Genomic DNA, 25174 nt, shown 5'->3' with positions numbered 1-25174 from the left:
CCAGGGTTGTGATATTGCAAGAGAACGGAACTTCCTTAACTGGAAACGCCCCCTCCAAGGGATTTACTCTACACACAAGGGTGTGGAAGGACTTGATTTGCATGTACAGATGTTCGGTGTCCCAGCAAGAGCATGTGGAACAACTGGCACAAAGAGCTTCAAAGAACCTTATTTTTAAAGCCCCAGATCATCAGTCCCTCTCTCCAGGGAAACTGTGGAATTGTGGGAAATTTGCCAAGAGGAGCAGGCAGAAGAGCTCCGATTTGGACAAGCTTACTGGGGGCTGCACTGACCTTGGCTATTCAGAGAGGGAAAGGGGGGCTGGAGGCTTGGGCAGGTCTGAGATCTAGGCTGAGATCTGGGCTCTGCCTCAGGGACCCAAGACAAGTCTCTGCATCTCTCCAGGCTTTGGATCCCCATCTGTAAAATGGGGATGCTGCTTTCTTCCTCTGTCGTGTCTATTTGTATTGGAAGCTCTTAGGGGCAGGGCCTGCTTCTCATTATGTGTCTGTGCAGCACCTAGCACAGTGTGTCCTGCTGGCAATGGATCTTACCACCTTTCCCACCACAATCGCACTTTGGTGCACCTGTAGCAGTGCAAAAGAACCATGTGCTTTGCGCCCAAATGGCTCTTTTGTGTGCTGTTGCCTCCAGCTCCTGGCTGATGGTGGTGATCGGGGAGAGCTCACGTTTAGGATGGAAGATATTTCTTACTAGTGCCTGTTGAACCTCAGGAATAGGGGGCAGTATTCTGGCAGGCAGGCCCTTGTCAGGGGTGGAGGCTGAGATGCTGTAGGAGATGCTACTGGGGGTGAGGTGTGGGCTGCCATAAGGCCTTGTGATTTCCCCCACCTGAAGTGCTTTGGGAAGGAGAGGGGGAGCCAGTTGCTTGGGAGGAGAGGCGGAAGAAATTCCTGTTGTCCAGCAGCCCAACACAGCCAGCAGAGCCAGACAGGGCCTGAGGGGAAACCTGAGCATACGGCGTTGTTTCATATCTCATGGGAGTGGAGCACAACAAAAGGCTGCTGTGTCCGCGCACTCAGCAGTTCTAGCCAGCTCCCATCAGTACAAACTTCTAACAGCTGGACCCTCAAATTGCACACGCCAGGACACGGAGCACTCGGGGAGGCGGGTCTCTCCTGGCTCCAAAGTTTCCCCCCAGTGCATGGGGGGGGAGGCAGCAGGGGTGCCTCTCTGCAGACAACGAATTCTTGATCTTTCCCACCTGGTTCTCCTCTTTCCTTTTGTCCATGTTCCCTTTGCTCCCATCAGATTCCACCTCAGTCTAAAAACAGCTGTCACCTCTGCCAGCTAATGTAAGTGGCCCACATGGGTGGAGTCCTCCTCTCAAGAGGTGGCCCTTCTCCCCTGCACCACAGCTGAGGACCTGCCGCCCTTGTGGTTGCCCCTGTCTGGTGAGCCTTGCACGGGCTCTGCCTGGCTGGGCTAAGCTCAGCTGCGTGGGAGTCTTGTTTGCCCCTCCCCCACCTATTCCACTCCAGGCGCTGTGCAGGCAGCAAGCTGCTTGCGCTTACGCCTCAGCCTCACTCCGGGCCTCTGCTCAAAGCTCATGGCCAAGGGCGAGCTTGGGAAAGCGACAAATTGCCACAGAAGGCTGGCTCTCCGCCCCCTGCCAGCCTCTTTCCCGTGCTGCTTCCTCATGGGCCTAATGTCTTTGCCCTGGCTCAGGCATTTCAGAAAATTGAGATCCCGCTGCCAGGGGAAATGCTTGGCCCTTGGAGTTTTATGTCAGAGACCAACTTGGATCAAAGCCCTGCTCGCAGAGATGTGGCTGGGAGTTGTTCCACTGCCTGCAGTGGGGTCGGCATTTCACACTGGACTCTAGCTGACCTGTCGTTATCTTCTACCCGCACTGCCTCCAGGTGCTGCCTGCTGATAGAGGGACGGATACAACCTTGCTCATCCGCATATGGCTTTCCTGTTCTGTTACACTGATAGTCTCTTTGTAAAGCAAGTCCAGGGGCAGTGTTGTACTGCACTAAATTCATGGGGGGAGAGGTGAAGGAGGAAAGCATAAGGGTTTATGGGGTCATGCCCCTGGCCAGATAACCTGTAATTTGCGTCCATTTAGGAATTTTCACTTCTATACTTTGGTTGTTTCTGGTTTTTCGTTTTGAGGATTGCATTATTGCAACTGCTACAGTTAGCAGAGATCCAGCTACTTCACCTGCTGCTAAGAGTCAGAAACCAACGAGCAGGATTAAAGAGTCAGTGTTCATCATGGGCATCAAGATTCCATATGCTGGCTAACATTAAATCTTTGTAGTAATTATTTGGGAAGTAAGGGGTGCAGTGAGATGGCAAAAATCTGCAGGGATCATAAAGCTTTCTTTGTTGGGCATTTGAGAGGATGGAGGAAACTGGGGAGAACTTCGGAGAACTTCCCCAAGCTAGGAGAATGGAGACCATGGTTGCATTTAACAATTAACTTCATTTGCCAAGTAATGCACATTTTTTTAAAGGAAACATTTAAACTGCTCCCATAGCTTACAGGGTTCTAAATTAATTGTGTCAGCCAAAGAGAGGGTCCAGCTGCACGCTAAAAAGCAAACAAAATATTAGTGTGTAGATAGTATTTCAGATCCTTCTATGTGCCCTACTCATCGCCCCATCCCAGAAAGGGTCTTGCAGAACTGAAGAGGGGTTCAGAAAAGGAAGCTCCAAGGCCTGGAAAACCTGTCATATGAATAGAAATTGAAAAGCTAGGGATGAATAAGAGGGGACAGGCTGAACATCTGTGAAATAATGAATAGCTTAGAGAAGGTGGGTCAAGAGTTTAGTTCTCCCTGTTTTATATCACAAGAACAAATGGCATTCAATGAAATGAAGAAGTGGCAAATTCAAAACCACTAAAAAAGAAATTCACACAACACACAAGCTGTGGGATCCTTTGTCACAAGCTGTTGTTGAAGCCAAAGCATTAGCGAGATTCAAAGCAGGACTGGGCGTTTTTATGGCGAAGATCCAGAGATGCTAGAGTTCGTGTTAACAAATCCTGCAAGGGATATTAAATCCATCCAGGTTTAAACCAATCTCTTCTAGTGATCAGCATGAAACCTGATATGGGGGACAGATTAGCCCACATCTGCCTAATGCAAAGTTTCTTGCAGCTTCCTGTGATGCATGGGTGCTGTCCGCTGTCAGGACATTGGGCTTGATCCAGTCTGGCAATGTTTAGGGTACTTATTGAGCTGTGATGTTTTCCTAGGATAGCCACCTTCAAATAGCTGTAGCTCTTGCACACACATGAATATGTCATTGGTTTGTATCCTGTTCCTGGAAGGAGGAGCTCCCCTTTCCAGCCAGGGCTGCACACATGGACCTTTCTTCCATTAGAACTGTCTGACCCCAGTGCAGCCCCCATCAGGTTTATGCCTAACCCATCCTGCCAGCTGCTACGGCCATATGGGTACAGTAAGTGTATAAGGCACAGACTCTGGCCAAGGTTTTAAAGTGGTTCAGGTGAGGCACCACATACTTTTAAAAGTCACTTTTTAAGGCAAGGGTGGGCAAGATATGGCCTGGGGGCTGAATCTGGCCTGCCAAGCCATTTCACTGGTACGTGGTTCACCCTGCCGCACCTCCATCCTCCAGGCCAATCGAGACCCAGTGGCAGGTGAGCATGCGATGTCTCCTCCCTCCTCCAGGGTTGTGTGGCACCAGAGGGAACCACCTGCTGTTCAGAACAGCTGGCGGTTCCCTCTGGGCACCGCGCCCCTGGCAGGGTGGAGGGGAGAGACCTCCTGTGCTCCTGCATGCAATGTCTCCTCCTCCTGCATCCTGCATGTGATGGTCAGAGGGATCCGCTCCTTCTGGCTGAGGCCCTGCCCATTCTTGGACTGGCCTGTGACCACTACGAACATTGGTGAAGTGGCCCCCTACAAAAATTATTGCCCACCCCTGTTTTAAAGGGATGTGCAGAGGGTGGCTACTCCATTGCCTGTTTAAGCTGTGACCTCTTCAGGGCAGGGACTGTCTTGACTTACAGTGTGCATATGCAGCACCCTGTACAAACAAGCCCTGATCACAGTTGGGAATTTCTACTACTACAGTAATACAACATATTGCATTCATGTTCTCATTTTACAGATGGAGAAATTGAAGCCTAGAGTTAATTAATACCCATTTCTTTAGTGCTTTTCATCAGTAGCTCTCCAAGCACTTTACTAAGGAGGTTAGTGTCATTAATCCCCTTTTACAAGTGGGGAAACTGAGGCACGGGGCAAAGTGACTTGCTCAAGGTCATTTAGCAGGCTAATAGCAGTGCTGGGACTAAACTGTGGTTTCCTGAGTCTCACTCCTATTGCCACTGCTGGTCTTGAAGTGACTTGCCCAAAATTGCAAAGTGAGTTAATGGTGGTCAGGATTCAAATCCCAGATCTCTGGGTTCCCTGTCTGGCGCCTTGCCTCCTGCTCTCTGACTGGCCAGAGCTATTTATTTCCTCAGGTGCACCTTTTAGAAAAGGGGGAAAGCAAGAGCATAACAGACCATGCATCCGTTAGAAAATGTGGGGAGAATACATTTTAACAAATCTTTCCCACTAAAAAAATTTAACTTCCTCAGAGGGGTTTGGCACAGTTTTCACTGGCTAAGAGGAAATGTGAGACAAAAGGAGAATTCAAAACAATCCTGGGTTGTTAAGACACAGCAATCTCCTGCCTTTAACTCTTGCCGTCCCTTTGCCTGCGCTCGGTGCTAGTTCTTCAGGGTCCTGAAATGGTCTGACCTGTCGTTGGGCAGCTGTGACGATTCGTGACATGCCTGGAGTGGGGGGGGGGGGGGGGGTGTTTTGAGGGGTGTTTCCCCCAGGGCCTCCCCATCTTGATCTGCCCATGAGGTGCTTTGGGCAGGGCTGGACCTACTCAGCAATGTCGCAGGTAGCTAGGCGAGGCGGGCTATCAGGAGAAGTGCTATTTATGTCTGGTGACGGTTGTGCCTGGAGACCCTGCTCAGAATCAGGGACCCGTTGTGCTAGGTGCGATACAAAAACCTAGGAAGAGGCCAGCCCCTCCCCAAAGAGCGCACAGGATAACAGGGCTCTTAGTAGGGATGGAAATACCCCTTGAAAAGTTAACCGGATAAATGATATAATTTTAATAGTGTAACTAGTTAAGCAGGGTCCAGACAGCTCACTCTTCCAGCCTTGTGTGGGTGGTGGGGCTGTTCTGGGCCACAGAGGGAGGGGAGCTGTGCCCCCTCTCTTAACCTTTTATATCCCTAGCTCCAGTGCTTTTTTTTGTGATGGTACTGCCCAGTACTCAGTACCAGTACCTCCAGATGCAGTACTGGCACCTCCAGTCAGAGCTCACCAACTTTTCCCCTGGAGTACCGGCACCTTTTTACAAGAAAAGCACTGCCTAACTCCTGCAGACTGGCACACAAGCCATGCAGGGAATTACTGTCCACGTCCCCTGGACTCCTGCATGGCAACATCACTGTTAAAATGGGGATAGATTTTATCGTCTTGTATCTAACCAATCACCATGACTTGAGGGCAGCAAGTGTGACCAAGGCATTGAATAGCACCCGGTGACTCAAACTTTCCCTTCGCAGGTTCTTTCCCGGCTTTCCTCTAAACAATCTCAGTAACCTCCCTTCTCTGGAATGCTACAGTCATGGGACCTTGGCATGCGGGCTTTGGCGCTGGTGTGGCACGGGGCATCAAATGCAGGGCCTTCCCAACCGCTCCTTGGATGTGTGGCGGAGGGGGTTTTGCTGAGTGCTGGTAGTGGCAGTGCAGGGAGGTTGACCTCTGCGCTTTCTCCTGCAGGCTTGGGAAGAGGGCCTGTCTTTTGGGTCTCGATTGTTGATGGTGTTTCACGGCACTTCTAGAGCACTCCTTGCAGGAAAGTCTGAGCAACCTCTCCTTATAAATTGTGTCATCCTGTCCTCAGAATTGGAGCTCAATAGGGCAGGAGGTAGCTCCCGGGAAAGGGAGACTTTCCCCAGTTCAGATCCAGTTCCACTCAGTAGTAACTAAAAGCTGTTACCATCTAATGGCCGTTTGATTGCTGGTGCCAGACGAGATGGTTGTCTCAGTGTAGTGCCAAATGGGCACCTGGTGTGAACTGGAGCTTTGCTGGCAGTGGCAGCCAAAGCACCAAAGTCTGAATAGGGGCAGAGAGGCTGAAATGTTCTCTGATGCCTTCGAAGTGGATGCCTCCAGATCCGGGTGTGAAACGCACTGTCAGAGGAGGAGGCCACAGCTGTGAGTAACCAGAGGACTCGGGAGGGCTGTCAACCTAGCACCTCCCACCAGCTCTAAATTCACATCTAACTACAGCCAGCATGATGAGTGGCTTGCTGCTAAACCAATGGGACTGAGCATGTGAGCCACGGCATGAATAAAGTCCATTTTGCCACGTTGTCCGGGTGCTCTATTGAAGACCAAGAGGGAGAAGCCAGAGCTTACACGCCGATGCCCTGATCCAGCTGACTGATGCACATGCTCAGAGCCATACGCTGTGAGCACTTCCGTTGGCTTCAATGGAGCAACTCCCCATGCAGACAGGTAAACACAGAACCATAGCGCAATAGGTCTGGAAGGGACCTGGAGACAAGGCTTTGCAGTATCTGCACCTGGGACAAAGCCTGTAAAATGAATGAGTCTCTACTGATTACTGACCCTTTTATATGCAGCCCTTACCAGATAGTCCACAAAGCCCAGTTCTTCGGCATGGTCTCCTGGTGGGAACCAGCGAGCTGCTGTATGGGACAGCCCATGCAGGGCCGGCCCAAGCCATTTTGGTGCCCTGCGCCCAGGCCACTGCTCTGCCCCCAGCATGCACGGCCCCACCTCCGGGCGCATAACGCATGCGCGGGCCCACCCCCGGGGTGCATGGCCCCGCCTCCGGGCGCACGACACATGCACAGGCCCGCCCCCAGGATGTGTGGCCCTGCCTCCGGGCACACGACGCATGTGCTGGCCCACCCCCGGGGCGCGTGGGCGGACACACGGCGCATGCGCTGCCCAGTCGGCCTGGCCACTGCTGATGGCGCACAGCCCGGAGCTGCCCGGGGCGGTCTGCACCTGGCTGTGCAGGGCCCTGCGGCCGCAGGGGGAAGGGTGCTGCTGGCTGGTGCTGTGGGGGTTAACATGGCTCCCACCCCAGGCGGCCTACTGGGAGCCGGGCGCCCCCTATAGGTTAGCGCCCTGGGCAGCTGCCCGGCTAGCCCACCCCTTAGTCCGGCCCTGAGCCCACAGCACGTCATTCCCACCATCCCTAAGGATCATGCTGTAAAGGGTTTTATAGCCCCTGGAGATTTTGCATGACTTCTCCTGAGCTGGAGAAACAAACCGTAGCCCCCGGCAGTCTTCCTTCTGTGAGCCAACCTTGCGCAGTGCCTATATCCTCTAGCGAGAGGTGCTTTCAAAGCGCCTTAGGCTCCACTTCAGCCTTGAAGTTTTCCTGTCCACATGGAATACAGGAAATCCCGATTCTCCTGGCAGAGGAGGTGAATACAACAGAAAACAGCCACACCTACAAACTCTGCAAAGCTCTCCTTAAGTCTTGGTTTACCTGGAGCCCCACCCCCCATCTGAAGCACTGTGCAGTGCCCAGAGACATCTCGTGGTGGAATAGAATACTGCAAGTGTGCGCGTGGCCACAGGAAACGTGATTTAACAATTCATCGTGTGGCAGCTAGTTGGACTTCAGGGAGGCTGCTACTTTGGAACAGGCAAAGGGTGCGAGTTGCCCTCCAGGATGCAAACCGGTTCAACAGCCTATCACGTGGCCGAGCACCAGAGCTCACCAGACCAGTAGTCTGGCCCTTGCCAGGGGGCTTGGTGCTACTCTGGAAATTCAGTCGGAAATAGCCAAAAGGAGGAATTTGGTGCCTTGTTTTTCTTTCTCTCTCTCTCATTGGACCTCTAGGCCCCGATCCCAGGAAAAGAAGGTGTTTGCTCTGGTTGTGAGTCTCGCAGGCCAACTGACACACGGCTCTGATTAGCCAGGGCAGACCCTGGTGTTGGCACAAGGCCGCTGAGGAATGGTGCAGACAGTCTGTCCCGGTGGCTTCTCCTCTGTAGGTGTGGCTGGCAGCTGTGGGGTTGGCAGCTCTGCTGAGAAGGGGGAGGGAATCTGCAGAAGAGCCAGAGGTTACTGGGGCCTTTAAACCACCCAGCAAGGGCGAGAGAGGATCTCAGTGAAGAGAGGGAAAGGGAGGCTGCTTGGGTCCCCTGCTGAGCCCAGACTGAGAGCCCTGCCAGAGCCACACAAGCATTGTCCCCAGGGAGCTCTGCCAGGGCGTTTTGAGCCCTCCCTGCTGCCCCCATCTGTTTGTCCTGTAGCTCTGCTGACAGACCTCACACCAGAGTTGCAGCCCTCCCCCCGATAATACAGGCCTGGCCATTTCCCTACTCAGAGGCTGCTAACCATACCTGACTGTTGCCGGGCGTCGTTCTAGGGCAGGGGGCTCCAACCTTTTTAAGCACGAGATCGCTTTTTGAATTTAAGTGCAATCCAAGATCTACCTCAGATATAAATACCCTGGGCCCGCCTCCTTCCCGCCCCTTTTCCGAGGCCCCGCCCTTGCTCACTCCACCCTCCCTCTCTTGCCCATCCTCACTGACTTTCATCAGGCTGGGGCAGAGGGTTGGGGGCAGGCTCTGGTCTTGGACTAAGGGACCTGGAGTGTGAGAGGGGCTCTGAGCTGAGCTCGGGGCAGGCAGTTGGGGTGCAGGAGGGGGTTCTAGGTGCAGGCTTTGGGAGGGTGTTTGGATGCAGGGATGCTTGGGGCTGGGGTTGGGGTGCAGGAGGGGGTTCGTGACTGGGGTAGGAGTATGGGATGTGGGCTCCAGCTGGACGCTGTTTACCTCAGGTGGCTCCTGGGTGGTGGTGCAGTGGGGCTAAGGCAGGCTCACCCCTGCCCTGGCCCTAGACCAGGACCACTCCATAAAGCAGCCAGCAAACTCCATCCCAAGTCCTGTTGTACCCCCTTTCTGCTCTGTGGAGACTGGAAACAGAGTGGGAGGGGCACCCTGACATCAGCACCCCTCCTCCCCTCCCCTGCGCTACACAGCAAGCAGGATGCTCCCCAGGGGGCGGGACAGCTCCAAGGTAATGGGCAGGAGACATGCAGCAGTAGTTGGAGGGGCAACTGAAGAGCCAGCACTTGATAGCCTCTTGGCCAAACCAGTCAGGATCCCCTGTCAGAGGATCCAAGATCTGCCAGTACATCCCAATCGACTGGTTGATAACCACTGTTCTAGGGCCCCTTGTGGGTGCCAGTCGCAGAGCACAGTGTGTTCCTGTATGTGAGTGAGCCTCCAGGGAAAAGTGACCTAATCAAATCTGTACTGAACAGGGCACTGGCCACGGCCAGCATGCGGGCACAACACACAGGGACGCTTTGAGAAATTCCACCCATTTGCACAGATCGCTGGCCAGACTTTAAAGCTGCCTAAAGACCCTGCTTCATTCTCCTGTCCTGCCCCAGCATTTCATGCCTTGATCCTAGTATAAAACTCACCCCATGCACTCTCCCACACACCTGTCTTGCTTAGAAATGGGTTTTCCTCCATCCGAGAGGTCTGCCAAGCCCCCCATGCTGCAAACCTGGCTGGAGGTCGAGTCCTCTGCAGCCCCACACCTGCGCTGCCACGATTGCTCCTGTGTTGGATGCACTGCAATTGATGTAGCGGGTTAACCCCAATATAAAGCCCTCGGCAGCCCAGGGGGAGGCTGTAACGTTGTTGTCTGGTGCATTTCAGGAGGAAGAGGATGGACGTGCTGCTCCAAAGGGTGTGGGCCAGGCTGCTCCTGTTGGTCGTTGCCTGTGATGTATGCCTGTGCCAAAAGAGCAAAAGTAAGTTCAGCTCTTCTGGGTCTCTCTTGGGGTCTCTCCTGAAGTCCAGGGCCCAGGGCATGTGTCTCCCCAGATGCCTTTTCCCGGCCTGGGAACCAGCCTCCTTGTATCTGCTTCTATTCCAGTCACCCGAGAAGCTGAATATGTGGCAGAGCTTGTGGGTAGGGTCCTGTCTGCTAGCTCGGCCCATGTACTATCCAGCAGACACTGCTCTTTAACACGCCCTATGAGCTCTTCGTGAGCTCTCTCTCCATAGCTTGCTCCTGTTTGCTCTGCCTGACATACACGCTGGCTCTGGTTTTGAGACAGCTCCCACTGAGTCTGTGCTAAAACTCCTAGTGAGGGGGGGCAGACCCAGCCCCCTCCCTTCATGGCTTGCCCTTTCTCGCTTTCCAGGGTTGGGCCAGGCTGACTTCTTCCCCTCTTGATGCCTTCGATCTTGCCTCCTAGTTAACAGCTGCGTGGCCTCCAGGGCGAGAAGCTGCACGGCGTGTATCCGAGTGGACAAGACCTGCTCCTACTGCACAGATGAGGTGAGAGCCTCCCCTCCCAGGGCTGTGTCATGCAGTCTGGTCACGTGGCCTTTCGCTAGCAAGAGGTGTTCCACGAGGGGAACCTGTGTTAGGATCCAGCTTCATAATGGAGCCCTTTCCCTCGCACGGACCAGATTCTGGCTTTGGGAATGAGTGGCTCCAGGTGTCTGTGTGTCTGTCTGCCTGTCACAAATGCACACTCAGGTTATGTCTACACTGCAGAGTTTTTTTCGGAAAAAGGCCGCTTTTCCAAAAATTTTCATTTACGTCCACACTGCAAGTGTGTTCTTTTGGAAACATGTTTGAATCCCGGGCTTCATTTGCGGCTCCAGTTGCCTGATTTGCCTGCCTGGCTCGAATTGACGAGCTAGTGTAGACATACCCTCTCTGGGGCACCTGGTGCTGTCCACTGTCGGGAGACAGGCTACTGGGCTAGATGGACTTTTGGTCTGACCCAGTTCAGCCGTTCTTATGTTCTTAGGGGTTTTTCCGACACTGGTAAACCTCTTTCTACAACGGAGAAGCCTTTTTCCGAAAGAGCTCTTTTGGAAAGAGGAAAAAGCACAGGTGCCCTGGTGGCCGCTCCAGCCATAGTAATCCCCGCTGAAATGCAAGATAGCGTCCATTCAGTGTGGACGCAATCTTTCAAAAAAGCAGATTGCTTTTTTGATGTGCTTTTGCTGTGTGGATGCTCTCTTTCAGAGGAAGATTTTTCAGAAGATCTCTTCCAAAAAAGCGTCTCCCGAAAGAAGCCTGCAGTCTAGACATAGCCACAGACAGAGGATGGGGGTGTGCCAAGGTTTTGGCTCTGACCCGTCTCTCTTTTGACCTGCTGTCTCCTCAATGCAGCCTTTTGCTCAGACTGCTGGTTTGGGGAGCTGTATAAGAGACTCCTTTAGATTCTGCTCTCTCAAGAAATGGGCAAAAAGGAGCTGAACTTGGAGGCAGTGTAAGCCCAGGATGGGGGCAGGTTGTGGTGAGCTCTGAGCAAGGACCTCGCTGCTCAGGATTAGACCCCAGCCCCTAAAGGCTGCATGAGAGCAACAGGTGGGCAGTTGCGCCCTATGTGCCATATTGTGAGATGAAGGGCTGTGCAGTGAGGGGCTGTGCCCCATTGGTTCCTGGCTTCTAGTCTCTCCAGTTACAAGTTACCATGGAGCTGATCTGCCCAGGCATGAGCTGGATCAGCCCAGGGGCGGGAGGTGCAAAGCGTTTCCTGCAGAGCTGCCTTGGCAGATTTCCAGCACAGGGCGGGGGTCGCTCAGGGGAAATGCGTCTGCTGGCTCCATGCGTGGCAGAGGAAGGTAGGTGGGAGCAGGAACAGGAGGGACTCAAGTGAGCCAAGGATGTGGGAAATGAGGAATTTGTAAGAGGGCTTTGTTCCATTTCAGACTCGGACAAGGCTAACCCTTGGCCCACTAGAGAGGGAGAGGGCAGGGGAGGGGGAGCAGAGGGGAAATGGGAGGTAAAACTCAGGTGGGTGATGCACAGAGTGCTAAGCATGGACCACAATGGGGGGGGGGGTGGAAAAGTCAACAGGAGGGGGGGGGTTTCTCCCTCTTTTGTAGCTAAGCTGAGGTTGGGCAGCTGCAGCTCTCCGGTGGGGGGGGGCAGCGTTTGCAGGGGGACAGCACTGATGGGCTGAACACCCTGGTCCTCTCGAATGGGAGGGGAAATGGGGCCCGCGATGGCGAGCAGTGAGGAGCAGTCTCTAAAGAAGCAGAAACGTGTGCCCAGGCGAGCTGTTTCCGCTCCTTGCTCCTGTCCTAGCGGAGGAGGGGCTGGCCATGGGACACCCCAAACGCATCCTGTCCAGGCAGGACTCTGTTCATTTCCTACCTCTGGTTTTTCCTTCCCTGTGATCACAGATCTTCAAAGAATCCCGATGTGACCTGAGAGAGAACCTGATGAGCTATGGCTGCAGTGAGGCCAACATCATGTCCGTGAGAGGGGAAATGCAGGTGCAGCAGGTGAGCAAAGGGCAGCTGATCTGTGGCAATAACCCACCAATGCTTTGGTCCTTGTTTTCTTGGCAAGCTTTTCTCCTCATTGCTTGTGGACAGCTCTTCAAGGGACATCGCCATGTCCCAAACTCGCCTTGTAGTCAGCTACGAAACTCCCCTCCAGATTCCTAAATACTTGGTTGCAATTCTTCACAGTGAGGTGAATATAATACCAGCAGCTATTGTTTATGTAGGGCCCACTCAAAAACAGGGCGCACCCTTTGCTAGCTGGGCTGATTACATGCCCCCTTCTCCAAGTCCTGCTGGTGCAACAAGTGTATGAACAAAAAGGCAGGCTCATGTAAAATTCCATGAGAGAGGCAGCTAGATGGACTAATTCGAGGGGGACGGGGACATGGGATAACTCAGCCTTTCACCTGTAGGTCACCAGTCGGAATTTAGCCCAGGTGGAGAGCTGACTAGGAAAGGAGCAAGAAAATGTCCCTGATCGTTCTCCGGCCTATTGGAAATATTGATGGAACAATGTCGTTGACATTGGACCCATGTTGCCTAACTCCAGTTAACAGCTGTTGATTGGAAGCCCTGGTGCCTGTCTGAGATGACAGCCAGTTCCTCGTGGAAAGGGGTAACGGCCACACCCATCCGCCCTATGGGCACCGAGGCCTTGTCAGCAGGGAGGATTTTGGACAACTCTCTCCACTGTTGCGCTCGTACAGTGTAGCCCCTCCAGCTGCAGGTGTCCTAGCACTGTCCTGACACTCTGCCCAAGTAATATGGTGTTAAAAGTGCTGGATGGCCTCTCCGGGCCTCCCCTTTGCCAATGCTGGTGCAACTGGAGTGAGATGGGCAATGGGACATGGCTAGGCACCATCCCTCATGCTGACAGGACAGTGGAATAAATTGCTCTCAAAGCTCCCGTTCCTCAGACACAGTCAGCCAGGGCCTGGCCTTAGCGATCCACCTCTGTTAACACAAAAGCAAACAGACGTCTCCCGCTGGGGATTTCACCCAGACTCACCAGGGCACAAGCATTTCCCACTGGCGTCAGTCCTGCCAATTGTTCCCAGCAGCCCTTTCCCTGAGCTCCTGCCAGAGGGAGGAGCATGGACGTAAACCTATTCTTCACCAGACATCAGGTGTTACCCCTGCTCCCCATCACAACCACCAGGGTTGAATCTCCTCTGCTGCTGGGCTGACACTTTTCTGTCTCTCCTCTGACAGAATTTTAGCATTGACACATCTCTGAAGAAAACCCAGGTGGCCCCGCAGCGGATGTCCATGCGGCTGAGGGCAGGTGAAGAGGTCAGCTTCGACATGGACGTCTTCCAGCCCCTTGAGAGCCCCGTAGATCTCTACATTCTCATGGACTTCTCCTACTCCATGTCAGATGACTTGAGCAACCTCAAAAAGATGGGGCAGAATCTAGGTGAGACTGGAGCTGGTCAAGCTGGGTGAGGAGGGGAAGCCGGGCCCCCTATTCGCAGTACGGGCAGAGAACCTTCAACCAGGGCAGGGAAGAGCAGCACAACCAGCAGAGAGGCTGTGTGCATCTGTGTCATTGGCCCTCGCTGCTTAGTGACACTCTTGCTCTCTCTGACCTGGGGTCCCTCTCCCCACCGGAGTGTTCCTTCTGGCCCACACTGCACACTGGGCCCATTACGAGCCCTCTTTTCTAGTCTTGCCCTAAGCAAAGCTGGGAACCAGTGTGCTAGAGAGCTGCTGTGTTCTGTGTGGAGCCCAATGACCCCCATGCTTGGCTCCTCTCAGCCCATAAGCCTTCGCGCTAGCCAGGAGCCTGCCTAGAATTCCAGTGCATCCCAGCTCATGGCTGGCTCTCTCTCCTTTCCCACCAGCGGAATTCCTGCAATCCCTGACCTCCAATTACACCATCGGATTTGGCAAGTTTGTGGACAAAGTCTCCTCTCCACAAACAGACATGAGACCTGCTAAGTAAGTGAAGCGGTGGGACCCCAATGGATGGGCTTCTGTGTGATTGGTCAGGGAATGCTAGTCTGTCTCCCCATTGGCTCCCCCACTCCTCAGTCTCAAGAGCTCAAATCCCCACCGGGTTTCTTCTCTTGCTTTGATAACTGCAACCCTCCCCTTTCCTGCTTTCCAACCCTCTACACCAGTGTCTCCCAAACACCACTGTTAATGCCATCTGCTTCCTGCCCTCCACGCTGTCTCCCCCAAACACCACTGCTGATGCCATCTGCTGCATGTCCTGCCAAAGTCCCACAGCGGCTCTTCTTCTTGGCTTCTCCTTTCCTACCATAACAAATCTGAGCTGTATGTCCTCTTATAGAGCTTAAGGCCAGAAGGGACCAGCTCATCTAAACTGGCCTTCTGTACGTCACCAAAAGCCACCCAGCCATCTCCACACAAAGCCAAGCCGACAGCCAAAATCAGAGCAAAGTATTACCACTTTCGGGAGACTAGACTACTGGATGCCTTCAGAGCCCTACATTGTCTTGCTCCCACTCACGGCTTTGTGCCCATTCCCAATGCCCCTCCCAGTCTCCTTGCCTGACTGTTCCACGTGTTGCTTTTTGGACCTCTCAGCTTCATGCCTTGGTGCTGCCTTGCAGCCTGGAAAAGGGGCTCATTGTTCCAGGCGCTCCTGTCTCTCTTGCTTCTAATCCTTCTTTATGCACCAATTCCTCCAGGTATCTCTTCTGCCTTCTCACCTCATCAGGGCCATCCTTACCCCTATGCAGCTGCATAAGGCGCCACTGGGTCCTAATGTCCACCCATCCACCTCTTCTTATCCCTGTTCTGTGGCTCTGCTTCCTCTGGAGAGGATCCAGTTAACGTAAAAGGGGAAAAGCCTGCCAGACCTCTTAGGAGAACACTGAACCTGTGAAGGAGCCATTCACAGATAATAAAGAGGCATTTAAAAGGCTTTTGTCAACCCCAGGTTTATATGGTCTGTTTTTTAATTTACTGTGTTAGGGTATGTCTACACTTGCCCCCTACTTCCAAGTAAGGAGGCAAATGAAGCATACCGAAGTTGCAAATCAAGCCCAGGATTTAAATAGCCCGCGCTTGATTTGCATGTTCCTGGTCGGTCGCCATTTTAGAAATTCACTAGTCCGGAGTAACTGCCCGTGTCTACACGCAGCAGTGAAACGGGAGTCCAATTTAAAGCCCCTAATTTGAATTAGCTGGTAAACCTCATTGCAGAAGGAATACCAGCTAATTTGAGTTAGGGCTTTAAATCGGACTCCCGTTTCACTGCTGCGTGTAGACACGGGCAGTTACTCCGGACTAGTGAATTTCTAAAATGGCGACCGGCCAGGAACATGCAAATCAAGCGCGGGCTATTTAAATCCTGGGCTTGATTTGCAACTTCAGTATGCTTCATTTGCCTCCCTACTTTGAAGTAGGGGGCAAGTGTAGATATACCCTATGTCAACAGGATCTTAGTTTGAAATTTGCTTTAAAAAGATTTCATTGGTGTGTTGCTGAATATTATAAAATCACACCTCTAAAAAATCATCCTTGATCCCCCTCAAAGAGGCTGGAGAAAGGCTGTTCTCAGTAGTGATGGCTGGCAGAACAAGGAGCAATGGTCTCAAGTTACAGTGGATATTAGGAAAATCTATTTCCCTAGGAGGGTGGTGCAGCACTGGAATGGGTTCCCTAGGGAGGTGATGGAATCTCCATCCCTAGAGGTGTTTAAGTCTCGGCTTGACAAAGCCCTGGCTGGGATGATTTAGTTGGGGTGGGTCCTGCCTTGGGCAGGGGGCTGGACTCGATGACTCCTGAGGTCCCTTTCAGCCCTAGGACTCTGATTCTATGGCTGCCGTTGGTTGCAGGGTTTAATATTAGTGCCTAGGGCTCCATAAACCCCACAGACAGCCCTGATCCTCATGGCTGGCCCTTCCTTGAATGCCTTCTTGCCCCATGCTTTGCCATGGGTTGCAGGGGCAGTACGTGGCTCTGTGCCAGACACTTCTATAGCAACATGTGTGGAGATCTCATGAGGACTCCAGCCCTGCCTCAGTTGAATGCCCTGCCCCCCCCCCCCCTTTTCTCCATCAGGCTGCAAGAACCCTGGAGGGAGGCCGACCCGCCCTTCTCCTTCAAGAACGTCATCCGCCTGACCAGCAACATCAATCATTTCAGCCAGGAACTGATGAAAGAGCGCATCTCTGGCAACCTGGACGCCCCGGAGGGGGGGTTTGATGCCATCCTGCAGGCAGCCGTTTGCAAGGTGAGCGTGGAGGCTGGCTCCGCTAGACTGCGTATGTGTGGATGGGACAGAGACAGCAGGTGAGATGGGTGACTAGCGATGTGGCCAACCTGAGCTCAGGGCCATGCACGGTGGGAGTTCCTGCTCTCCAGGGATGACCAGTCTGCTGCACCTGCTGCTGCTGTTGAGATGGCAGCTTGCCTTGTCTTCCTAGAGTAGTTCCTCCCAAGAAGGTGTCCCCAGAATGCCAGTTCCAGGGCCAGTCTCAGATCTTGCTGTGCTCCCCTGGGGTTCACTCGCCCTCTGAGATGTTCCCTTGTTCCTAGGGTTGTGTGCATCTGCTCCCCACAGTCCAGCATGACATGGCAGCAGATGTTCTGGCTGGCAGGAGAAATGGATATTTCTCTTAGCAGTAGGCTCACCCTGAGCCATATGTAGCCAGGAAACAGCTTGTTTCTCTGGTGCAGCTGGACCTACTTGGACCACCCCAAAGGCTCGGTGGGAGGTGTGCAATGTGGGGAGCAGGGTTAACCCTCTCACCTCCACCATTTTTTAATTCCCTGGGCAGTGTGGCAGTTTGACATGTGCACTAGTGGTAAAGGCAGGAATTATGAACCAGGACAGGTACCCAAACAACCCCACTGACTTTCAGTGAGGAATGAGGTGCTGTGCTCTGAAAAGCCTCACCTGCCAAGGCCCTTGCAGGGGATCGGCCCAGTGCAGTGTGTTTGATGGGCAAGTGAATCACCTCCCTTCCCTCTGGCCCTAGGAGAACATTGGCTGGAGGACTGACAGCACTCACTTGCTGGTCTTCTCCACCGAGTCCGCCTTCCACTACGAAGCCGATGGCACCAATGTCCTGTCGGGGATTCTGCCGAGGAATGACGAGGCGTGTCATCTGAACCAAGCGGGCACCTACACCTATGACACCTGGCAGGACTACCCCTCTGTGCCCACCCTGGTGCGCCTGTTGAGCCGGCACAACATCATCCCGATCTTCGCCGTCACTAACCACTCCTACAGCTACTATGAGGTGAAAGGGATGGGTGGGTGGTCAGCTGAGTGTGAGGCATAGGGGGGTTAAGGCACTGGTCCTGGGGCCAGAGAAGTACCTCAGAGGGCAATTAAGGGACTGTTTAGGAGGAACACTGTGTGGCTGTGATATCTCTGTCTGGAGAGTCACATATCAGCCTATGGTTTGGCTGTGAAGGTGGGTGAGGTAATACCTATTGTTGGACCAACTGTGGTTGGTAGTTTGGCTCTAATGTAGCAAAGGGAGTGATGGTCACAATCCAAGGGGTCAGCCAGCTAGGAATTCTCTGTTGGAACAATTTTCCAATGGAAATGTCCTTTTCTTAACATTTTTGAAATTTTCTGTGGGGAAAGATCTCCATTTGGACAAAACAATCCCACTTTCCCTCGAGTGTCACTTTCTGCCTGCCAGAGAGGCAGCCCGAAAAGCACAATATGTCAACTGGGTTCTCCCAAAGCTGAATTTTTTCAGCCCTCTCCCTTGTTGGCATATTCCAGCATTTTCCCTTCCCCTCGAGTCTCTCCCCTCTCCTGCGATGGTGCAAAAAGGGCCTGGGATGTGGCCCCGCTGCCCACTCTGACCTGGGCACTGCAGCTCAAGGCATGGAGGTTCCTGACTCAGATGTGATGAGCCTCAGTGGGAGCTGTAGGTGCTCAGCACTTTTGAACCTGGAGTCTTAAAATACGTCCTCAGGGAGAGTCGGGAGGGATGTTCCTTCCTCCTCTGATGGGTTAAACCATGTCACCTAATCTGCCTTCATCTTCAGCGAGTGCCATAGACGGTGGTAGCCTGATAGTTCTGGGATGGTGCAAAGCCACTACTGGGCACTATCAGAACCCCCCCATCAGAACCCCCCATTCTGACTTCCTATCGGCGCAGTGCGGCTGGGCAGGGCCTGAGTTTGTTTCTCCAGAGTCCTCCAGGGTCCGGCTTTCAGTTTGGCCTGTTAGAGAGATAGAAGCCAGCTGTAAACTTCCAGTCTGGATCAGAACCATTCTGCAGTTTGTGCACAGTGAAACCCAGCAATCCAGCCCTCTGTTACCGATTTATGGAAATTAACCCTTGCATGGGTGTCTCCAGGGCTACAGAGTTAGTGCAAGGGTTTGGGGCTTAGTGTCTCCTCCTTTTATTTTGCAGAAGCTGCACAAGTATTTCCCCATCTCTGAAATTGGGGTGCTGCAGGAAGACTCCTCCAATATCTTGGAGCTGATTCGTGTGGCCTTTGAGGTAAGAGACAACTTTGGGGAATCTCAGTCTGGCTCACAGAATCTAACCACTGGGCATGGGAAGCAATGTGCAAGGGAAAGACCTGTGGGGCTCTCTGCAACCCCCTGGGCAGGCAGGTGAGATGGGATATTGTGGATGGGTTCTATTTTGAAGATGATAATAAACAGAGATACACCTATCTCATAGAGCTGGAAGGGACCTTGAGAGGTCATCAGGTCCAGGCCCCTGCCCTCATGGCAGGACCAAGTACCATCCCTGACACATTTGCCCCAGATCCCTAAATGGTCCCCTCAAGGGTTGAACTCACAACCTGGGGTTTAGCAGGCTAGTGCTCAAACCACTGAGCTATCCCTCCCTGAGCAGCATTGGAATCTATCTTTTGTTCTTCCTTCGCAGCGTATCCGTTCCAAGCTGGACATCCGGGCGGACTTAATCCCTAAGTCCATGAAGACAGACTTTACCTCCTTGAAATATGAAAAGACAGAGTCTGGCTCGTTCCAAGTCACCCGAGGGGAAGTGGTAAGTCCTACACCTAGTTTCTATCCGATTGTTCCGGTGCTTGCAGTACCCAGGGTTGAGAATCACCTTGTTCGTTACCTCCTTGCTTCCAGCGTGAGAGACTTGATTGTGCTGAACTAGGTGTCTGCTCCCTGACACCTCCAACTGTCAGCCACCCCAACAGTCTTCTCTGGGCTATGCCAGATGAACTTTGCCTTGCAGGTTAACAGTAGCTGCACCCCAATTCCTGAATGCTTTTGAAAAGCTTTCCTGTTATGTCCAGCACCTGACACTGGACACTCACAAACAATACCAGGTTTGCTGTCTCTAAGGGATCAGTATACGTAGCTTGACTGGTTCAACACAAGACCAGCTCCTATACAACATCACAGCCCTGAGATACAGGCTACGACTAGACTGCAGCGCTTTTCCAGGGTATCGAAGGTATCCCAGAAAAGCAATGCCACATCCAAGGAACATGTCCGTTTTTCCAAAACATTTTTTGAAAAAGCAGATGCGCTCTTTCATCATCCCTGTAAGCCTCATACTATGAGGCATAAGGGATGTGTTGAAAGAGCAGGTTTCTCGGAAATTTGGTGCAGTGTAGACATGCCACATTTCGGAAAAGCCTCTTTCAAAAGAGCAGTGGAAAAAGATACCCAATAGTCTAGACGTAGCCATAGTTAGAGTGAAAACAATCAGAAATGTATTATCAAGGATTAAGATTGAAGAGATAATGAATAAGGATACTAAAAACAGGATGGTTACATGCAAAACAAAGCAGAGCACTTCCTAGAGCGCTGGTCTCCAACCTTTTTAGCCACAAGATCGGTTTTTCAATTTAAGTGCAATGTAAGATCTACCTCAAACCCAAATACCCTCGCCCGGCTTCCTTTGCCCCTGCTCCACCCCTTTTTCTGAGGCCTCACCCTGCTCACTCCATCTCCGTTCCTCCCCGAATCTCATTCACTTTCACCAGGCTGGGGTAGGGGGTTGGGGTGTAGGCTCTGGTCTTGGGCCAAGGGGTTTGGAGTATGGGAAGGGACACCCTGAAGGTAGGGAGGTGGGGGTGAGCTCTGAAGTGGCCTAGGGGATAGGGCAGTTGCCTGGGGAGCACAGGGTTGGAGGTTGGAGTCATCCCCCACCCTGGGAGTGGTTGGACAGCCAACACAGGCTACCCCAGGGATGGAGCGGGCTCCTGCATTAGGAAAGCAGGATAAGGGATGCCCTGGTCATAGGGTGGGTTCTTGAGTGGCTTATGGATAGGGCATTCACCTGGAGAACACAGGCTGGGCAGTTCAAGTCCTACGCACCATGGCAGTGAACAGACAGCCAACGCAGGATAAGGGACCTGTTGGAGGAGGAGCATTTGCCTAAGGAGCACAGGATGGTGGGTTCAAGTCCCATCCCCCCTCCACCCACACTGGTATCAAGAGCCAAGGCAGATTCACTCCTGCACTACCTCCAAAAGCAGCTGGCATGTACACCAATGGCTCCATCTCTCCATGTGCTGCCCCTCCTCTACTGGCCACAGCTCTCCATTATTGATCAAAGAAAGCTGCAGGAGGGCTGTCTGCAGGCAAGGACAGCATGTGGAGACTCGCTTTCTTAGGGGCTTCAGGGATATGCCAACCACCTCCAGGAGCACAATGAACCATAAGGGTAATTACTCCAACCACAACGGGTTAGGCACTTTAGAACTTACTACTCAAAGAATTAAAGAATTAAATTTAAGCATAAGAGAGAAATGAAAGTTATGAAATGCACTGACCAGTCACAGACCACCAAAAATAACCTACTTTGCAAGCAATAAAAGTAGTAACAACAACCCCCACATGTGTGTTGGGTCAGGAGATGGGAGGGAAGGAGGGAAGGACAGTGTGTGTTTGTGAGAATGACAGACATGCACACACTATGTGAGAGTGACAGAGACAGTGGCTGTGTAGGCTGGCATGGGTGATAACTCAGCACCTCCCCAATATGCAGTTACCAGACTTAGGGTGTCTTTTCCATAGATCTGACCAGACACTATCAGGTCCCCTTTCCAATTGGACTTGCCAGTCAAAAAGTGGACACCCTACTGTAACACAAATCTTTATTAGAAACCTCCTGTGGTATTTATGGATAAATACCATGACAGTGGTGCGCTGCGGTTGTGTGTTTGTCAGGGTGTTAGGAGTTGTTGTTACCCAATAGCGAACCCTATGCCAGTTGGTGCAGAGTGGTGTTAAAGTCATACCACCCCTCTTTCCCTGAGACACTTAGGGTCAGCCACTGGCTGATCTGCAGGCGTTGAGTCATAACCCTCTTGCTTGCACTAGGCTTGTCCCATTGTATTTTCTCTGCCCTTAATATTCATAGTGTCCATGCTGTGCTCTTGGAGAGTGATGTAGCTGGTTGGTATTAGTTCCTTTGGTTTGATGCAGCCATACCAATGGATACTGATCTGTCAAGGTCCCAAATCTTCCGTTAATACACAGGGTCTGACTGGTTTGACATCCCATACAATGGTACAACAGTCTTTTTCCATGATAGAATAATTCTCTTCTATGGGCATTAGGATTTTACTTATGACAGCAATGGATGGTTTTTGTTACTTTCCCTTGTTTGTGTCACCACTGCACTCCAGCCAGTGTCTGATGCACCAGTGCGTAGTCCAAAACATTTTGTCAAAATTTGAACAGGCTTTTCCGACGTGATTTTCTTTACCTTGTCAAAGCCTTCAAGCTTTTATTTGGCTTTTGCACAAGTCTATGATAGCAGACACAGTGCCGCTGAAACGCTCCTGAATCGGCAGTAATAATTAACCAAACCTATCAAAGATTGCACTTGTTTTTCAGACTGGGGCATTTGCCCGTTAACGAGAGCTTCCACTTTCAGGAGATGAGGAGAAATCTGGCCACCTCCTAACCAGTGTCCTAAATAAGTAACTTCACCCTTGTACATGTTGACATCTGTACACTGAGACCTGCACCTCTGAGTTTTGTGAATGCAATTCCCAAGTGGTTTTTAGTGATTTCACCAAGAACTGCTAAACAGTGCAATGTCATCAGTAAAATCCCAGGCAACATCTTGTAGCTTATTTAACACTTGATTTAACAAGCCCCTGAAAAGTGATTCCTGAAATCCTGCGCTCCACGAGACCCTTCATGCCTTCCATCTGAGAGATTTATCTGGCCCCCATCACCACGATGTCTGAGCACCTCTGTCTTGTGTACTATGCTCGCAACATCTCTGGGAAGTAGGGCAGTGCTGTTATCTCTATTTTAGAGACAGGGAACTGAGGCACAGAGGCTAAGTGATTTGTCCAGGGCCATGCAGGGAGTCTCTGGCACAGCAGGGAAATGTATCTAGGTCTCTTGAGTTTCAGGCTAGTGTCCCAATCTCTGGGCCATCCTTCCTGTCTTGAGTAAATTAACAGCCATTTTGGTACCAACATGTTCCTGGTGTTCTCAGAGTAACAGCTGGACTTAAGTGCCTGGAAGCAGGCTCAGTCTTGTGGTGTGTTTGTACTGCCCTTAGCATTTATGATCTAGGCGCTACTGCAATAGAGAGGAATAGTAGCTGAAGGTATCTTACAGCCAGGGCAAGAGAGTTGCCCCCGATTCATTTATTGTCCTGGAAAGGAGATGGGAATTTTTTTTTTAAATAAGCTATTTCCATCATTCCCTTTGCAGTCCCCTTAGCCTGTCACCTTCAGGCCACCAGTTCAAATCCATCAGAGCAGCCTCTGGATCTAGGAAGGATGTTTGGACACTGTCAACTAACAGATGAGTCTCTTCCATTCAGGGCCGCTTCCAGGTGCATGTGAAAGCTCAGGAATATGTGGGCGGGGAGCACGTCTGCAACCTCCCCGAGGAAGACCAGCAGGGGGAAATCCATGTGAAACCCTCCTCTTTGAGTGACAGCCTGAAAATTGAGGCCTCTGTCATCTGCGACATCTGCCCCTGCGAACAGGTATGGAGGCTGCATGCCCACGCTCATTGCTTCCGGGGGGAATCCCGGGAGGTTTTCTTCTCTGACACAGACAGGGATGGTAATGAATTGGCTAGTGTGCGAGCGCGCCACTGCCCTCTCCTGGATGGAATCCTTCCTGCTCAACTGTGTGTCATATACCCTTGGCAGCAACTGGCTAATGGAAATTCTCCTTTAGCTCAGGTGGCCGGAGTTTGTGCTCTCAGAGCAGGAATTCTGCCTTTGCCGCTGCCATAAATACACAAGTGGCTGGAGTGAGCCACATAGTATCAGCTGCAAAGAGCTTGGTGGCCACAGGTTTGTTTCACCATTGAGGGTCCATGGGTGGAATAAGTTTACAGGTGGGTCTGCTCAGGGTGCTGCGGGCAGAGTCTCCGGGCCTCCCAAGTGAAGTGAGTTCATTGTTCCCAGTTTCCTGTGGAACAGATTCCTGATCAGGCCAAGGAGACATTTTGTTACAGCCCCATGCACAGAGCCATGGGTACAGAACCTGGTAAACAGAGCTCCCCTTGCATCTCGCTTGAAGATCTGCCCATCCTCTCACCTCCTCTCTCTTCTTCATATTAGGGGGCCATCAGCAGAGGGTCCTAGTGCCCTTAGAGCAGGGGTGGGCAAATTCTGGATCTGATTTGCCAGGGTGAGCCTCTGGCAGGCCCCTACACCACCCTATTTACCTGCACCTCCACAGGTAATGGGGATCACAGCTCCTGTTGGCCACGGATTGCCCTTCCTGACCAATGGAAGCTGTGATCACCTGTCCCTGTGGAGATGCAGGTGAATATAGCAGCAGCAGCAGCAGCCCGCCAGGGCCTAACCCTGTTGAACTGCCTCTGTTTTATTGCCCATACACATGCCTAGAGCAAGGGTGGGTGATCATTTTTTGCCGGGGGCCACTTCAGACCACACAGGAAGGGGCAGGACATTGAGAAGAAGGAGCTAGGGTTGCCAGGTTTTGAACCGAACAGTCCAGCATTTGAGCTTTCTGTCTGGGCAACAAATTGAGAAAATACCGGATGTTTTTATTATTCTCATGAGTATCTGTACGTAGTTGCAGATGTCTATCAGCCAGGCAGTACGCAACTACGGAGTAGAGAGGAAGGGAGCGGGGGTGGGGTGGGATGGAATCCCCGGGGCCAGACGGAAGACTGGGCATGGGACAGGCAGCACCCCAGGATCTGCATGTGCCTGGGCCAGCCCTGCTCCACCCCAGCCTGTTCCCCCCCCCCCGCTTTCCCCCCAGCCAGCCCTGCTTCCCGTCGGCCAGTTCCCCCCCGCGATCTCCTCCCAGCCAGCCCCACTCCCCTCCTGGCCAGTCTCCTCCCCCCCGATCTGAGATCAAGTGTGTCCGGTATTTTTTTTTTTAACCATCTGGTAACCCTAGAAGGAGCGGGGCCAAAATATTCCCGGGTTCCCCACCCCCAGACAATAATTGGTCTGGAGATCAGGGAGCCTTTGTCCCCACCCCACGTTCCCCCAAGGTGCCCATGCCCCTGACGTGGGAGGAGACTTCCCTCACTCCACTGCCCCTAGGCCAATTAGGCCAGGAGCACATGGTGCTTTGAAGCGCCATGCACTGCTCACCGGGCGGGGGCAGAGCAGAGAAAGCTTCACGCATCCCCCTGGCCCTAATTGGCCTGGAAGCGGGGGAGCAGCAGGGCCTCCATGGACTGGATCCACCCACTTGGCAGGCCAGATCCAGCCTGCGGAGGCTCTTTTGCTCACCCCTGCCCTAGAGCCTGCTAGTCCTCGTTACGTGTGATTGGGTCCGAGTTCCTGAGGAGGACCAGTAACGCCCCCTTCTTTCCCTTACAGCAAAAGATGGTTCGATCGTCCCAGTGCAGTTTCAATGGGGACTTTGTCTGTGGGCAGTGCACCTGCTACCCAGGCTGGTAAGGATCCTGTCTAGCTCTCTGAGGG

The 25174-nt window shown here is 52.5% G+C and overlaps 1 protein-coding gene across 4 annotated transcripts in view; it reads left to right on the top strand.

The window, feature by feature from the left end:
* Nucleotides 1-25174, top strand: part of ITGB4 (integrin subunit beta 4) — a 66674-nt gene that overhangs the window by 4863 nt on the left and 36637 nt on the right. For all 4 annotated transcript variants that reach the window (XM_075903654.1, XM_006136437.4, XM_006136438.4 and 1 more), the window contains exons 2-12: nucleotides 9738-9832; nucleotides 10283-10365; nucleotides 12234-12335; nucleotides 13551-13755; nucleotides 14183-14279; nucleotides 16374-16545; nucleotides 17294-17557; nucleotides 18695-18784; nucleotides 19181-19303; nucleotides 23072-23239; nucleotides 25070-25146. In XM_075903654.1, the coding sequence (XP_075759769.1) occupies nucleotides 9738-9832; nucleotides 10283-10365; nucleotides 12234-12335; nucleotides 13551-13755; nucleotides 14183-14279; nucleotides 16374-16545; nucleotides 17294-17557; nucleotides 18695-18784; nucleotides 19181-19303; nucleotides 23072-23239; nucleotides 25070-25146 (1476 nt within the window). The remainder of the gene's footprint in view (nucleotides 1-9737; nucleotides 9833-10282; nucleotides 10366-12233; nucleotides 12336-13550; nucleotides 13756-14182; nucleotides 14280-16373; nucleotides 16546-17293; nucleotides 17558-18694; nucleotides 18785-19180; nucleotides 19304-23071; nucleotides 23240-25069; nucleotides 25147-25174) is intronic.

Source organism: Pelodiscus sinensis, chromosome 20 (genome assembly GCF_049634645.1).
Source record: "Pelodiscus sinensis isolate JC-2024 chromosome 20, ASM4963464v1, whole genome shotgun sequence".
Lineage (NCBI taxonomy): Eukaryota > Metazoa > Chordata > Testudines > Trionychidae > Pelodiscus > Pelodiscus sinensis.
The sequence above is the reverse complement of the archived record's forward strand: the minus strand, read 5'-3'. Positions and strand labels throughout refer to the sequence as shown.